At 45.7% G+C, this 16,342-nt stretch overlaps 1 protein-coding gene across 3 annotated transcripts in view; it reads left to right on the top strand.

Annotated features, from left to right (window-relative positions):
• Nucleotides 1-16,342, top strand: part of GOLGA4 (golgin A4) — a 213,595-nt gene that overhangs the window by 68,986 nt on the left and 128,267 nt on the right. For 2 of the 3 annotated variants that reach the window (XM_065627490.1, XM_065627488.1), the window contains exon 1: nucleotides 3,805-4,123. The exons of the other annotated variant lie outside the window; for it this stretch is intronic. In XM_065627490.1, the coding sequence (XP_065483562.1) occupies nucleotides 4,037-4,123 (87 nt within the window). In that variant the 5' untranslated portion in view covers nucleotides 3,805-4,036. Of the gene's footprint in view, nucleotides 1-3,804; nucleotides 4,124-16,342 lie in introns of those variants that run through there. 3 annotated transcript variants of the gene reach the window in all.

Genomic DNA, 16,342 nt, shown 5'->3' with positions numbered 1-16,342 from the left:
TGGATGACTGGATTGAAAGAACTAGCTACTAGAAAATTCATACATTTTTCACAAAGTAGTTGGAGTTGTAGGTGTAGAAAAGAATATTGAAAGCCATATTCGTAATTTACTTCTTGCGACTTCCAGAAAGCTGCAGTAACTTAAAGACAGCATTTTAAAAATCAGATTATAGACTGCCTGGAGGCCATAGACATGCTGCTATTAGCAACCAAGATAGTTACTTGTTGAGAGAGAATATCAATTCTTTGTGTAACAGAGTTGCTTATTAGCTGAACTTGAAGTAGCACTTGGTGGGATTACTTCAGTTTAAAGTTAAGCAAATTGCTTAGCAAAGACTGTACATTCCTGAGCAATCTGAAATGACCCTGGGAACATAAAGCGATCCAGCTCCTCACTGCCTCTGTCTCTCTTGCAGCAGCTCCTGTACTCAGGGGACTCAGCACCCTAAGTCAGCAGAAAATTATTTGCTCTTTTGTCAAGTTAGTTTTCTGCAGGCCCAACACGCAGAAGTGGCTAAGGGAGAGGTCTGACAAGCACTGGAGCTAGTGCAGGGCAGGGAATGGGACTGCAGGGATATGTGGGCCACTGTCGCTGGCAATTAGAGCAGTCTAGACTGCTATGAAAACACTGTCTGTTACTGTTATGCTCTACTCTCTTTCCCACAGAAATGCATTAACGACTGCCATAGATTCAATTTGGAATTAAATTTAATTATCTACCATACCCAGTGCTGTTGCAGATATACATTTGTCTTTCACAGACAGTGCAACAATGTCATATTTCTCTTGTTTAGCTTATGTCAAGTGGTATACTTAAGGAAGATAAAAAAGGAGGGGAAAAATCTTCACTTTCAATTGCTAGTTTTATCTTCACAAAGGAATCCACTAAGATCAGATCGACCCTCTAGAAATAAGGTACTATTCAGTTAAATAAGGGATTTTGACACCATGTATATGTAAGAATATGGTTCCAGATAATTTCCCCCAGGACTTCTGTGGGGTTTAGAGTTAATGCTTTGTATATTGCAATATGTATAAATCAAACTTGCCCAGGTGCTAAAATAGTTAAAGCCCTTTTAGAAGGCTTATGATAGTGTTTTGTGGAGTTATCATATATATCTTCAGAATTTGTATACTACTGCTTAATGTGGGATACCACTTTGTTTTATCTGAGCAACAGCAGACACATAGACATGTATCACAAAATATTGCTGTTTTGTACCAATTCAAAAGCACAGAAATTCACATTGTCCTTGAGTTTTTAAAATGCTACCAATCTATATATGATTAAATGATACATATAAATATTACTTCACCTCTTCTTAAAACTCAGGTACGCATCTTCTATGGAGAACAGGAGGTGATTATGTACACTGGAATTTACAAAACAAAAAAATCTTGCTGTAGTAAAAAAATCCCCTGGAAAATATCTAACTGCCATATGATTACTACATTGAGTTAGTATTACTGCAACCCATTAACAGAGTTCCAATTAATTAATCACCTTACCATTTTATGCAGCAACTAAGACTTTAGTGTAGGAAAGAATAACCTTTACCATACTTTCCGGTCTGATACTTGTTCTCTCCCGCATAGCCTTCAGTCCCATGAAAACATCTGCGCTGTGAGAAACGGTCAGAACATAATATCTCAAGCTTTAAATTTTCCAAGGACATAATACAGAGCTCTCTTTCGCGTTGGATACATTTTATGAAAGAATTAACAAAGCTCTTATTTTCTATTTGATACCTGTCGGAGCTAGTGTTCTTTCAATTATGCATCCATCCATCAAACTCACATACTACTTTTAGTCAACTAGGTTTAGAATTAGCATGTAATCTGTAAATGCTGAAGAGAAGAGAATATGAGCTGGCATTTGTAACAGAGCACATAGGTGTGAGAATCATGGATTTATTAGGAGACCGAAGGCTGTTACAGGGTTTCCCAAAGCATTCATCAGGCAATGCCCCTCTCGCCAACCTCTGAATTGTACGGCTGTGCTGCTGCATGTCATAGTTATAGGGAACAGAGGTTACTTGACTGCAGTGGAGAATCTTTGCTTTTTATGGCTGCAGTAAACTTAATTGCCTATTTTATCTCATTTCCTCATGGACTGCTATTCAGCTGGTTTTGCCCCTTTAGTCCTGGAGACTTTTTCCTATGCTTCTGTTTCAAGCTCACCTATAGAAAAGAGAACATAAAAATCTGCAAAATACTTATCTGACTATTACTGCTTGTAGGTTCAGACTAGCATTTTTGAAGGTGTTCCAAATCAACAGTTCTCACTAGAGATCAGTGGAGTGTGCAAGTCACTGCTGCCATCTAAGGTAAGTATAGTAGTCTTAATGGGAACGTACACAAAAAAAGAAGGATCACTACCAGTCTCAGTTTATGTACAGCTAAACAGGCTGCTGAAAATTACCCACTTTTTTTTTTTTTAACACGTAGCAAAAAATTAGAAAAAATTTACAGCAGTTTATGTTTGCTGTAGTTTTATCTTGGTTAGTATTTTTTGTCAGTGTACAGCAAACGATCCATTTCATATAGACTTTTTTCCATCAAATTACTTAAAGATGATAGGAACGTATTTCGGTGAAAACTCTTCTGGATGATTGTGATTACCGCATACAGCTGCCTTAGTGTGGTGCTACACAGAAGACCACATGGCTCAGCATTTCTTGCAAATAGCATAACTTATTTCTAGCCTTCATACATCATCACTGTCAACACAGCAAGTTGCGAAATAGTCCCATTGTTGGAGAATGAATGCCAGCTACTGCTGACAGCTCTGCATCCATCCACACTGACAGGACTCAACGCACACACACAGATCTCATCCAGCAAGGGCTCTAAAGCTATAGGTTATAACCTAAAGTGGCCAAGAATATTTCCCCCCCAGTTTCAAAGAGGGAATAATAACAACAATGGTAGCAAATGCTGCCTTTCCACCTTTAATAGTACTCTATTTGTAAACAATATACCCCAGGTTTACAAATAGAAGAGTACTCAAAAGGTTTCAGGGTGGACTAAATGAGAAAAATGGGACTTGCTGGTCAGCAGGTAGGTTTTCGGTTTCAAAAAGCAACTTTTGAACATATTTAGTCAGAAGCTTTCATAAGCCCAAGAGTCGAGCACCTTGTGATTACCTTGTGATAACAACGCGCCCGATTCCTGGGTTTGGGAAAGCTTGTGCGTGAGACTGTCACTGACCAACACACCGGGCCTGTGTCACGCAGGGGCTTACAAACCCCTTCTTAACTCGCCTTCTGGCAAACCGAGTCTTTGCACTGATTTGCCGTGCGCCCTTCAGATGAAAAGGATTTATTCCTAATCACGGATCGAGCCGTTCGGAGAGCGCCGGCTGCGGAAGGAAACCACAGAACAAGCAGAACCACCCCCGCTCCCCGCAGAAAGCCCCTCGCTGCCCAGGAGGGCGCAGGGGAAGCGGAGGTCGGGTCGCACCCTCTTTGTTTTCCTCTGCAGGCCAGGATTAAGGTGGCGGATCGCACAGTCACGGCGGCCCCGACCCCTCTCACAGCGCGGGGAAGGCGCAGCGAAGCGACGGAGCGGCGGTGACTCCGCGGCGGGCGGGCAGCGCCTCCCCTCCGCCCGCGCTATTCCCGGCACGGCGCCGCCTCCCGCCCCGCGGACAGACGCGAGGCGAGGCGGCACCGCCCCGCCGCGGGCCCGGCGCCCAGTCCCGGCCGGGCGGCCACGCCACCGGCGCCCGCCCCCGGGGAGGGGGCAGGAATGGCACCGGGCATTCCGTTGGGAAGTTTGTGCCTCGCCGCGCCCCGTACCGTCCTGAGCGCTCGGCTCCACGTTGGCTGCGCAAGCGCGGTAGTCGCGGCGTTCACCTGCTCCGCGGCGGGGGGGGTCCCGGGGCGGAGAGGCGGCGGCAGCGGCGGCTCCGCGGGGCCGGGGCGAGCGGAGCTCAGTCGCGCCCCCGCCACCCGGCGCCACTCGCCCGCTGCGCGGGAGGCGCTGCCTAACGAGCCGCGGGGCCGAACCCTGACCCCCTCCTCCCTCCCGCCACCATGTTCAAGAAGCTGAAGCAGAAGATCAGCGAGGAGCAGGCGCCGCCGCGCGGGGCGGGGGGACGCGGCGCCCCCCTCACGCCGCAGGTACCGCGGGCCTCGGGGAGGGGCCGCGCCGGGGGAGGGGTCCGTCGTGTTGCTGCGGGGGGGGCCGGGAAGGAGCCCTGGGCGGCTGGTGGCGTCCGGCCGGGCGCCGGTGGCCTCTCGCCCGGAGGGGAGGCGTGTCCGGGAAGGCCTCGGCGTGGCGCTGGCAGCGGGCCGGGCCGGTCTGGCCGCGGGAGGGTGGCGCGGCGCAGCGCAGGCCCTGCCGTCCTGCGTGCGCTGTCCGGCCGAGGGCTCTGCGATGGGCTGCGCTGCGACTTCGAAGGCCAACTTTGCTGTTACCGAGCCGCCTCCTGTCCTGGGAGCCTCTCCAGAGGCTTCTGAGACCGTTCTTCTCTTTGGTCGCTCTACAAAGGCTGTCTTTCTGGGGAATGTAAAAACCATCGCTTGCTTGGATATCAAACAGAATGGAACAGAAGTGGGTTTCTTCTTTAGCGTTTAAAGGAATGACACTTTCGTGTACACTGGCTAACAACCCAGCATTGAGATCGCTGGTTACGTTTTTCTTTCATCTTGATGTTTGTTCCGTCAATTCCTTCAAGTCCCTTATATTTCCATTGTTTAGGGGGTTGCTCTGCTTACCTTAGCCTTATTCTTGCTTTTTTTAACACTGGAAAAATTGAAAATATAGTATAAAGCTGAAAGCAAGGCATATTTTTGGTCATAATTTAATTGTACAATTTCCTCTTATTTGTACTTTCCCCAAATTATAATTAAGGTTAAATTCCAGAAACTACTGGTTTTAGATTATAATAACACACATTAGATATGACACGGGTATGGAATATCTCTGAAAGTGACAGTGGCCAAAACCAGGTTGTGATGATTTCATGTGTGTGTCAAAGCAGAATAAAGTCTCTGTACCAGGTCAGATTTAGGTAGAAGGACTTTGACAAGTTAACTCTGTGTTGACAACCTGTGCTGAAAAAGGTAATGTCTGCCTATGTCTCTGTGACTTTTTGCTGCATTAAGTATCCTTTTCATCTTGGAATCTAAAAGAATAAAACTGGTTTAAACCCTGTATCATGTGAATGTTAAGCTGTTGGAAGATAATTTGGTTGATTTCACAAATAGGCGATCAGTTGCCTGGACTTGATTTGAATGTAATTTGAACCACTTGGAGGTCTGACACTGCATAATCTCAGTATTAGACCATGGTTTCAACACTACTGACATTCAGCTATGTAGTACTTTTAAAAACACTCATTTGTCAAATAGGGGCAGTATTTTTGGAAATGGATCTACTGTAAAGCTTTATGTAGATCGTTGTTATTTTAAGCCCTTTCATAGATATTAGCTCTGGGTCTTGTCTAGTTAGTGAAGTATATTTTAGTCAGTGGCAGTTTAGAGTGCTGTCCTGAATTGGCACATGTGGTAAACTTTGAGTACAGTATAAAGAGATTGAGCTGCAGAGGTTACTATTTTCAGTAAGCAGCAGCTAAATTATGCTACTTTGTACACAGTATTGTAACCCACTTAGCTCAGAAAACTTGGTGCATCTGTTAAAGGGTCGGTACTTGCTGCAAATCAGCCTAGTGAATAAATTTGGGCCTGAATGCACGTGTACACCAAGCAGTGTAATATGTTGCACTCTTTATTAGGCTGTTAAAATTGACAAATTTCGTGAAACCTAATACAAGAGCTTATGATAAATGATACTTTCACCTAGTCAGCTATAGTGTGGACAGTGTAGATCATGTAACTCAAGGGTTGACCTGAGTGGAAAGGCAGAAGCAGAAAATGAGAACAGAATTTTAGTTTTGTGTAAAATAGTTGTCTTGCAGTGTTGCTTATTCTTCCATTGCTCCCAAGTAACACTAGAGGGAAGCTGAAGGTAAATTTGATCTTAAAAGGAAAATAGGCTAGTCTGCTTATTTCTCACATCTCATTTGAAAACAGATTCTGTAAATGAGGAAGGAGCAAGAAGGATTTGAGGCCTGTAAAATGTACTGGAGTCTTGCAGAGATTGTGGAATATACTTTTTTTTACCTTGATTTTAGTAATTCAGATCCCTAAAATGCATTCCACTTCTTGGGTACTCTGTCATCATATAGATTATCAGCTGGTTCATATTGAGACATTTTCAAACCAAATTTCCCAAACACATAACATTTATTGGTTTTGTGAGACTTTTGTTTGTATTCCTTTTTACTCTTTTCTTTCTCTGTTTTTGTTTGTTTGTTTGTTGTTTGTGTTTTGTTTTGTTTTTTTCCCCATTGTAGGTAGACTTAACTTACCGTACCCTTTCTGCTCTATTCATAACTTCTGCTTTGAGACCTAGAACTTGTCATTTGTACTCTGGTTTATAGTGTCCGAGCCTAAATTTACTGCCCTAAGACTGATAAAATCTGGAGGTAAAATTCCTCAAGTGCAGCATGTTTTCTGAGGAGGCCTCCCGCTTTCATATGTATAGTTAGCTAACTAATGTTGTCCATCAAGTTGACAGTACCTGCACTCTGCCTCTCATGGGCTGAAGAACACATCAGTCTCTAACTGCTGACAGGGAGGAGAAAAATGCTGTTGCAATTCCAGTTATCTCTTGGACTGATACTTGTTGTAGATTGTCACCTGACGAATAGGGATGAAGAAAAAGCAGAGACGTTCAATGTGGTTTTTGCTTCAGTCTTTAATAACACTGATAGCCGAGTTGCAAGACACTATGACCACTGCAGGAACAGTGACTTTCCGTTTGTGGCATGAAACGGAACAAGAAAAAAAGCTGAATTCTGCACCTGGGGTGGAGTGATGCTGAACAGGGAGAGGAGTGGCTGGAGAGTAGCCCTGCAGAAAGGGGTCTGGGCGTGCTGGTTGCCAGGAGGCTCAAGAGGACTCAGCAGAGAGTGCCCTGGCAGCCAAGAGGGCAAACCCCATCCTGGGGGCATCAAATATACCATAACCAGCTGATCAAAAGAGGTGATTGTCCTTCTGTATTTAGTATTGGTGCAGCCTCACCTTGAGTACTGCAGGCAGTTCTGGGCACCACCATTTAAGAAGGATGGTAACGTACTTAGATGCATCCCAAGGAGGGCAGCAAAGCTGGGGAAGGCGCTGGAAGGCATGTGCCCTGGGGAGCAGCTGAGGACTCTGGGTCTGTCTACTTTGGAGAGAAGGAGGCTGAGGGGTGACCTCATTGCTCTCTCCAACTTCCTGAGGAGGGGAAATGGAGAGGGAGGCACTGAGCTCTTCTTTCTGGTAGCTGGTGCCAGGATGCGTGGGAATGGCTCAAAAAAAGCGGTGTCCATCAGGGAGGTTCAAACTTTTCATAAGGAAATACTTATTTTTTAACCACGAGGGTGGTCAAACCCTGGAATAGGCTTCCTGGAGAGGTAGTTGATGTCCCACACCTGTCAGTGATGAACAGGCATTTGGACAGTGTCCTTACTACAATGCCGTAATGTTTGGTCAGACAGTTGGACTAGATGATATTTGCAGGTCCTTTCCAACTGAACAGTTGCCTCTGCTCACCACGAGTTAAATACTGGTGAGACTGTTATATGGTTGAAATGCCAGGGGGTTCTTAACTCCAAAAACAATTTTGAGGACACATAACACAAAGGCTATAAGTGGAAAAAGGATTTTGTTTATTTACTTTATTTTTATTTTCTTGTTTGATTTTTGTCTGTTTATAGGTTTGTTGATGGCTGCAGATTGGCTGGTGGATTTGGGTGGCTAGCTGTAGATTGGTTCGCTTAGCTTGTATAGGTCATTTATTAAGGTTTTGGTTTGTTCTGGGTTCTATTTGATTAGTTTCAGGTTGTAACTGGATGATACGGATGTAAACAGCAATCTCACTATGAGAACCATTGCCACGGGGTTGATTGGGCTGATCGGTTGTCTGGGCAGGTGTGCCCTTCCTCCTTCCCTGCTCCATGTGTTTCCCTCCCTTGCTGAAAGAGGACGACCTTCCCCGCTAGAGGTGTACCATTGCTAGGTCAAGGGTATACGGTAGCTGCGCTGTGCTTTAGAAGCTCGAAAGAAGCTCAGGGTGCATTAGTAGGAGAAGGTAGGGTAGCAAAGCTTCCAAGTCTCCAGACACAAGCAAGTGAGGCTTTGCATGGGTGGTAGAGTGTTTGTTGGAAGGTGTTGGGTGTTTGCTTTGGGTTGGTTAGGTTTAGGGTGTTTAGGTTGTTTAAGGATATTGTAGCTTGGTTGTTGAAGTTGGGTTGGTTTAGATTTTGTTTTCAGGCGGTGGGTTTAGGTGCATTTAGGGAGCTTGCTTTAGGCCATTTTGTTTGCGTTGCTGAGGTTGTATGATTTTTGTATATTTTAGGTAGGGTTAGGTCGGTTCTTTTAGGCATTAGGTTTAGATTAGGTGGTTTGAGGTGGTTTAATCTTTTTAGGCAGGTTGTAGGTGTCTAGATGTTGTTGAAGGGTTGTTTGAGGTGGGTTTAGTTGAGGTTGCCTAAGTTCTTTGTGTAAGGGTGCTTTAGGTTGGATGTTTAGGGTATTTGAGGTGACGTTTGGTTGGTTTTTGGTTGTGTCTGGATGATTTGGAGGTGAGGGGGCGATCTGGCTGGGCCATGTGCTGTGTGGGCAGGTGTGCCCTTCCTCCTTCCCTGCTCCATGTGTTTCCTTCCCTTGCTGAAAGAGGACGACCTTCCCCGCTAGAGGCGTACCATTGCTAGGTCAAGGGTATACAGTAGCTGCGCTGTGCTTTAGAAGCTCGAAAGAAGCTCAGGGTGCATTAGTAGGAGAAGGTAGGGTAGCGAAGCTTCCAAGTCTCCAGGCACAAGCAAGTGAGGCTTTGCATGGGTGGTAGGGTGTTTGCTGGAAGGTGTTGGGTGTTTGTTTTAGCTTGGTTGGTGTTAGGTTTGGTTGAGGTTTTGTAGGGTTTTTTAGATGAGCCTCAAGCAACGCAACTTGAAGAAGCAGTTTTTAGCTTGGTGGTTTTCGGTGTGTTAAAGGTGATTTTAGGTGGGCTTAGGGGTTTGCTTGAGGTCGTTTTGTAAGATGTTGATGGTGTGATTTGCTGTAGCATTTTTCATGTTGGTTTAGGTTGGTTGGTTTACGTATTGTTTTAGATTTGTTGTTGGAGGTGGTTTAGTGATTTCTTGGGCTGTTTTGAAGTTTTTTGAGGTTGTTTCCTCTGCGTTTAGGTTGGCTGCTTTAGGTTATTTAGGTTATTTGTGAAAGGGTGCTTGAGGTTGGATGTTTCGGGTATTTGAGGTGAGGTTTGGTTGGTTTTAGGAGCCATTGTTTGGTTTTTGGTTGTGTCTGGATGATTTGGAGGTGAGGGGGCGATCTGGCTGGGCCATGTGCTGTGTGGGCAGGTGTGCCCTTCCTCCTTCCCTGCTCCATGTGTTTCCTTCCCTTGCTGAAAGGGGACGACCTTCCCCGCTAGAGGTGTACCATTGCTAGGTCAAGGGTATACAGTAGCTGCGCTGTGCTTTAGAAGCTCGAAAGAAGCTCAGGGTGCATTAGTAGGAGAAGGTAGGGTAGCGAAGCTTCCAAGTCTCCAGACACAAGCAAGTGAGGCTTTGCATGGGTGGTAGGGTGTTTGCTGGAAGGTGTTGGGTGTTTGCTTTGGGTTGGTTAGGTTTAGGGTGTTTAGGTTGTTTAAGGATGTTGTAGCTTGGTTGTTGAAGTTGGGTTGGTTTAGATTTTGTTTTCAGGCAGTGGGTTTAGGTGCATTTAGGTAGCTTGCTTTAGGTCATTTTGTTTGCGTTGCTGAGGTTGTATGATTTTTGTATATTTTAGGTAGGGTTAGGTCGGTTCTTTTAGGCATTAGGTTTAGATTAGGTGGTTTGAGGTGGTTTAATCTTCTTAGGCAGTTTGTAGGTGTCTATATGTTGTTGAAGGGTTGTTTGAGGTGGGTTTAGTTGAGGTTGCCTAAGTTCTTTGTGTAAAGGTGCTTTAGGTTGGATGTTTCGGGTATTTGAGGTGACGTTTGGTTGGTTTTTGGTTGTGTCTGGATGATTTGGAGGTGAGGGGGCGATCTGGCTGGGCCATGTGCTGTGTGGGCAGGTGTGCCCTTCCTCCTTCCCTGCTCCATGTGTTTCCTTCCCTTGCTGAAAGAGGACGACCTTCCCCGCTAGAGGCGTACCATTGCTAGGTCAAGGGTATACGGTAGCCGCGCTGTGCTTTAGAAGCTCCAAAGAAGCTCCAGGTGCATTAGTAGGAGAAGGTAGGGTAGCGAAGCTTCCAAGTCTCCAGACACAAGCAAGTGAGGCTTTGCATGGGTGGTAGGGTGTTTGCTGGAAGGTGTTGGGTGTTTGTTTTAGCTTGGTTGGTGTTAGGTTTGGTTGAGGTTTTGTAGGGTTTTTTAGATGAGCCTCAAGCAACGCAACTTGAAGAAGCAGTTTTTAGCTTGGTGGTTTTCGGTGTATTAAAGGTGATTTTAGGTGGGCTTAGGGGTTTGCTTGAGGTCGTTTTGTAAGATGTTGATGGTGTGATTTGCTGTAGCATTTTTCATGTTGGTTTAGGTTGGTTGGTTGAAGTATTGTTTTAGATTTGTTGTTGGAGGTGGTTTAGTGATTTCTTGGGCTGTTTTTAAGTGTTTTGAGGTTGTTTCCTGTGCGTTTAGGTTGGCTGCTTTAGGTTATTTAGGTTATTTGTGAAAGGGTGCTTGAGGTTGGATGTTTCGGGTATTTGAGGTGAGGTTTGGTTGGTTTTAGGAGCCATTGTTTGGTTTTTGGTTGTGTCTGGATGATTTGGAGGTGAGGGGGCGATCTGGCTGGGCCATGTGCTGTGTGGGCAGGTGTGCCCTTCCTCCTTCCCTGCTCCATGTGTTTCCTTCCCTTGCTGAAAGGGGACGACCTTCCCCGCTAGAGGTGTACCATTGCTAGGTCAAGGGTATACAGTAGCTGCGCTGTGCTTTAGAAGCTCGAAAGAAGCTCAGGGTGCATTAGTAGGAGAAGGTAGGGTAGCGAAGCTTCCAAGTCTCCAGACACAAGCAAGTGAGGCTTTGCATGGGTGGTAGGGTGTTTGCTGGAAGGTGTTGGGTGTTTGCTTTGGGTTGGTTAGGTTTAGGGTGTTTAGGTTGTTTAAGGATGTTGTAGCTTGGTTGTTGAAGTTGGGTTGGTTTAGATTTTGTTTTCAGGCAGTGGGTTTAGGTGCATTTAGGTAGCTTGCTTTAGGTCATTTTGTTTGCGTTGCTGAGGTTGTATGATTTTTGTATATTTTAGGTAGGGTTAGGTCGGTTCTTTTAGGCATTAGGTTTAGATTAGGTGGTTTGAGGTGGTTTAATCTTCTTAGGCAGTTTGTAGGTGTCTATATGTTGTTGAAGGGTTGTTTGAGGTGGGTTTAGTTGAGGTTGCCTAAGTTCTTTGTGTAAAGGTGCTTTAGGTTGGATGTTTCGGGTATTTGAGGTGACGTTTGGTTGGTTTTTGGTTGTGTCTGGATGATTTGGAGGTGAGGGGGCGATCTGGCTGGGCCATGTGCTGTGTGGGCAGGTGTGCCCTTCCTCCTTCCCTGCTCCATGTGTTTCCTTCCCTTGCTGAAAGAGGACGACCTTCCCCGCTAGAGGCGTACCATTGCTAGGTCAAGGGTATACGGTAGCCGCGCTGTGCTTTAGAAGCTCCAAAGAAGCTCCAGGTGCATTAGTAGGAGAAGGTAGGGTAGCGAAGCTTCCAAGTCTCCAGACACAAGCAAGTGAGGCTTTGCATGGGTGGTAGGGTGTTTGCTGGAAGGTGTTGGGTGTTTGTTTTAGCTTGGTTGGTGTTAGGTTTGGTTGAGGTTTTGTAGGGTTTTTTAGATGAGCCTCAAGCAACGCAACTTGAAGAAGCAGTTTTTAGCTTGGTGGTTTTCGGTGTATTAAAGGTGATTTTAGGTGGGCTTAGGGGTTTGCTTGAGGTCGTTTTGTAAGATGTTGATGGTGTGATTTGCTGTAGCATTTTTCATGTTGGTTTAGGTTGGTTGGTTGAAGTATTGTTTTAGATTTGTTGTTGGAGGTGGTTTAGTGATTTCTTGGGCTGTTTTTAAGTGTTTTGAGGTTGTTTCCTGTGCGTTTAGGTTGGCTGCTTTAGGTTATTTAGGTTATTTGTGAAAGGGTGCTTGAGGTTGGATGTTTCGGGTATTTGAGGTGAGGTTTGGTTGGTTTTAGGAGCCATTGTTTGGTTTTTGGTTGTGTCTGGATGATTTGGAGGTGAGGGGGCGATCTGGCTGGACCACGTGCTGTGTGGGCAGGTGTGCCCTTCCTCCTTCCCTGCTCCTTGTGTTTCCTTCCCTTGCTGAAAGAGGACGACCTTCCCCGCTAGAGGTGTACCATTGCTAGGTCAAGGGTATACGGTAGCTGCGCTGTGCTTTAGAAGCTCGAAAGAAGCTCAGGGTGCATTAGTAGGAGAAGGTAGGGTAGCGAAGCTTCCAAGTCTCCAGACACAAGCAAGTGAGGCTTTGCATGGGTGGTAGGGTGTTTGTTGGAAGGTGTTGGGTGTTTGCTTTGGGTTGGTTAGGTTTAGGGTGTTTAGGTTGTTTAAGGATGTTGTAGCTTGGTTGTTGAAGTTGGGTTGGTTTAGATTTTGTTTTCAGGTGGTGGGTTTAGGTGCATTTAGGGAGCTTGCTTTAGGTAATTTTGTTTGCGTTGCTGAGGTTGTATGATTTTTGTATATTTTAGGTAGGGTTAGGTCGGTTCTTTTAGGCATTAGGTTTAGATTAGGTGGTTTGAGGTGGTTTAATCTTCTTAGGCAGTTTGTAGGTGTCTAGATGTTGTTGAAGGGTTGTTTGAGGTGGGTTTAGTTGAGGTTGCGTAAGTTCTTTGTGTAAAGGTGCTTTAGGTTGGATGTTTAGGGTATTTGAGGTGACGTTTGGTTGGTTTTTGGTTGTGTCTGGATGATTTGGAGGTGAGGGGGCGATCTGGCTGGGCCATGTGCTGTGTGGGCAGGTGTGCCCTTCCTCCTTCCCTGCTCCATGTGTTTCCTTCCCTTGCTGAAAGAGGACGACCTTCCCCGCTAGAGGCGTACCATTGCTAGGTCAAGGGTATACGGTAGCTGCGCTGTGCTTTAGAAGCTCCAAAGAAGCTCCAGGTGCATTAGTAGGAGAAGGTAGGGTAGCGAAGCTTCCAAGTCTCCAGACACAAGCAAGTGAGGCTTTGCATGGGTGGTAGGGTGTTTGCTGGAAGGTGTTGGGTGTTTGTTTTAGCTTGGTTGGTGTTAGGTTTGGTTGAGGTTTTGTAGCGTTTTTTAGATGAGCCTCAAGCAACGCAACTTGAAGAAGCAGTTTTTAGCTTGGTGGTTTTCGGTGTGTTAAAGGTGATTTTAGATGGGCTTAGGGGTTTGCTTGAGGTCGTTTTGTAAGATGTTGATGGTGTGATTTGCTGTAGCATTTTCCATGTTGGTTTAGGTTGGTTGGTTTACGTATTGTTTTAGATTTGTTGTTGGAGGTGGTTTAGTGATTTCTTGGGCTGTTTTGAAGTTTTTTGAGGTTGTTTCCTCTGCGTTGAGGCTGGCTGCTTTAGGTTATTTAGGTTATTTGTGAAAGGGTGCTTGAGGTTGGATGTTTCGGGTATTTGAGGTGAGGTTTGGTTGGTTTTAGGAGCCATTGTTTGGTTTTTGGTTGTGTCTGGATGATTTGGAGGTGAGGGGGCGATCTGGTTGGGCCAGGTGCTGTGTGGGCAGGTGTGCCCTTCCTCCTTCCCTGCTCCTTGTGTTTCCTTCCCTTGCTGAAAGAGGACGACCTTCCCCGCTAGAGGCGTACCATTGCTAGGTCAAGGGTATACGGTAGCTGCGCTGTGCTTTAGAAGCTCCAAAGAAGCTCAGGGTGCATTAGTAGGAGAAGGTAGGGTAGCGAAGCTTCCAAGTCTCCAGACACAAGCAAGTGAGGCTTTGCATGGGTGGTAGGGTGTTTGCTGGAAGGTGTTGGGTGTTTGCTTTGGGTTGGTTAGGTTTAGGGTGTTTAGGTTGTTTAAGGATGTTGTAGCTTGGTTGTTGAAGTTGGGTTGGTTTAGATTTTGTTTTCAGGCGGTGGGTTTAGGTGCATTTAGGGAGCTTGCTTTAGGTCATTTTGTTTGCGTTGCTGAGGTTGTATGATTTTTGTATATTTTAGGTAGGGTTAGGTCGGTTCTTTTAGGCATTAGGTTTAGATTAGGTGGTTTGAGGTGGTTTAATCTTTTTAGGCAGGTTGTAGGTGTCTAGATGTTGTTGAAGGGTTGTTTGAGGTGGGTTTAGTTGAGGTTGCGTAAGTTCTTTGTGTAAAGGTGCTTTAGGTTGGATGTTTAGGGTATTTGAGGTGACGTTTGGTTGGTTTTTGGTTGTGTCTGGATGATTTGGAGGTGAGGGGGCGATCTGGCTGGGCCATGTGCTGTGTGGGCAGGTGTGCCCTTCCTCCTTCCCTGCTCCATGTGTTTCCTTCCCTTGCTGAAAGAGGACGACCTTCCCCGCTAGAGGCGTACCATTGCTAGGTCAAGGGTATACGGTAGCTGCGCTGTGCTTTAGAAGCTCCAAAGAAGCTCCAGGTGCATTAGTAGGAGAAGGTAGGGTAGCGAAGCTTCCAAGTCTCCAGACACAAGCAAGTGAGGCTTTGCATGGGTGGTAGGGTGTTTGCTGGAAGGTGTTGGGTGTTTGTTTTAGCTTGGTTGGTGTTAGGTTTGGTTGAGGTTTTGTAGGGTTTTTTAGATGAGCCTCAAGCAACGCAACTTGAAGAAGCAGTTTTTAGCTTGGTGGTTTTCGGTGTGTTAAAGGTGATTTTAGATGGGCTTAGGGGTTTGCTTGAGGTCGTTTTGTAAGATGTTGATGGTGTGATTTGCTGTAGCATTTTCCATGTTGGTTTAGGTTGGTTGGTTTACGTATTGTTTTAGATTTGTTGTTGGAGGTGGTTTAGTGATTTCTTGGGCTGTTTTGAAGTTTTTTGAGGTTGTTTCCTCTGCGTTGAGGCTGGCTGCTTTAGGTTATTTAGGTTATTTGTGAAAGGGTGCTTGAGGTTGGATGTTTCGGGTATTTGAGGTGAGGTTTGGTTGGTTTTAGGAGCCATTGTTTGGTTTTTGGTTGTGTCTGGATGATTTGGAGGTGAGGGGGCGATCTGGCTGGGCCACGTGCTGTGTGGGCAGGTGTGCCCTTCCTCCTTCCCTGCTCCATGTGTTTCCTTCCCTTGCTGAAAGAGGACGACCTTCCCCGCTAGAGGCGTACCATTGCTAGGTCAAGGGTATACGGTAGCTGCGCTGTGCTTTAGAAGCTCGAAAGAAGCTCCAGGTGCATTAGTAGGAGAAGGTAGGGTAGCGAAGCTTCCAAGTCTCCAGACACAAGCAAGTGAGGCTTTGCATGGGTGGTAGGGTGTTTGCTGGAAGGTGTTGGGTGTTTGCTTTGGGTTGGTTAGGTTTAGGGTGTTTAGGTTGTTTAAGGATGTTGTAGTTTGGTTGTTGAAGTTGGGTTGGTTTAGATTTTGTTTTCAGGCGGTGGGTTTAGGTGCATTTAGGGAGCTTGCTTTAGGTAATTTTGTTTGCGTTGCTGAGGTTGTATGATTTTTGTATATTTTAGGTAGGGTTAGGTCGGTTCTTTTAGGCATTAGGTTTAGATTAGGTGGTTTGAGGTGGTTTAATCTTCTTAGGCAGTTTGTAGGTGTCTAGATGTTGTTGAAGGGTTGTTTGAGGTGGGTTTAGTTGAGGTTGCGTAAGTTCTTTGTGTAAAGGTGCTTTAGGTTGGATGTTTAGGGTATTTGAGGTGACGTTTGGTTGGTTTTTGGTTGTGTCTGGATGATTTGGAGGTGAGGGGGCGATCTGGCTGGGCCATGTGCTGTGTGGGCAGGTGTGCCCTTCCTCCTTCCCTGCTCCATGTGTTTCCTTCCCTTGCTGAAAGAGGACGACCTTCCCCGCTAGAGGCGTACCATTGCTAGGTGAAGGGTATACGGTAGCTGCGCTGTGCTTTAGAAGCTCGAAAGAAGCTCAGGGTGCATTAGTAGGAGGAGGTAGGGTAGCGAAGCTTCCAAGTCTCCAGACACAAGCAAGTGAGGCTTTGCATGGGTGGTAGGGTGTTTGCTGGAAGGTGTTGGGTGTTTGTTTTAGCTTGGTTGGTGTTAGGTTTGGTTGAGGTTTTGTAGGGTTTTTTAGATGAGCCTCAAGCAACGCAACTTGAAGAAGCAGTTTTTAGCTTGGTGGTTTTCGGTGTGTTAAAGGTGATTTTAGGTGGGCTTAGGGGTTTGCTTGAGGTCGTTTTGTAGGATGTTGATGGTGTGATTTGCTGTAGCATTTTTCATGTTGGTTTAGGTTGGTTGGTTTACGTATTGTTTTAGATTTGTTGTTGGAGGTGGTTTAGTGATTTCTTCAGGCTGTTTTTAAGT

The sequence above is a fragment of the Caloenas nicobarica genome, chromosome 2 (assembly GCF_036013445.1).
Source record: "Caloenas nicobarica isolate bCalNic1 chromosome 2, bCalNic1.hap1, whole genome shotgun sequence".
NCBI lineage: Eukaryota > Metazoa > Chordata > Aves > Columbiformes > Columbidae > Caloenas > Caloenas nicobarica.
The sequence above is the reverse complement of the archived record's forward strand: the minus strand, read 5'-3'. Positions and strand labels throughout refer to the sequence as shown.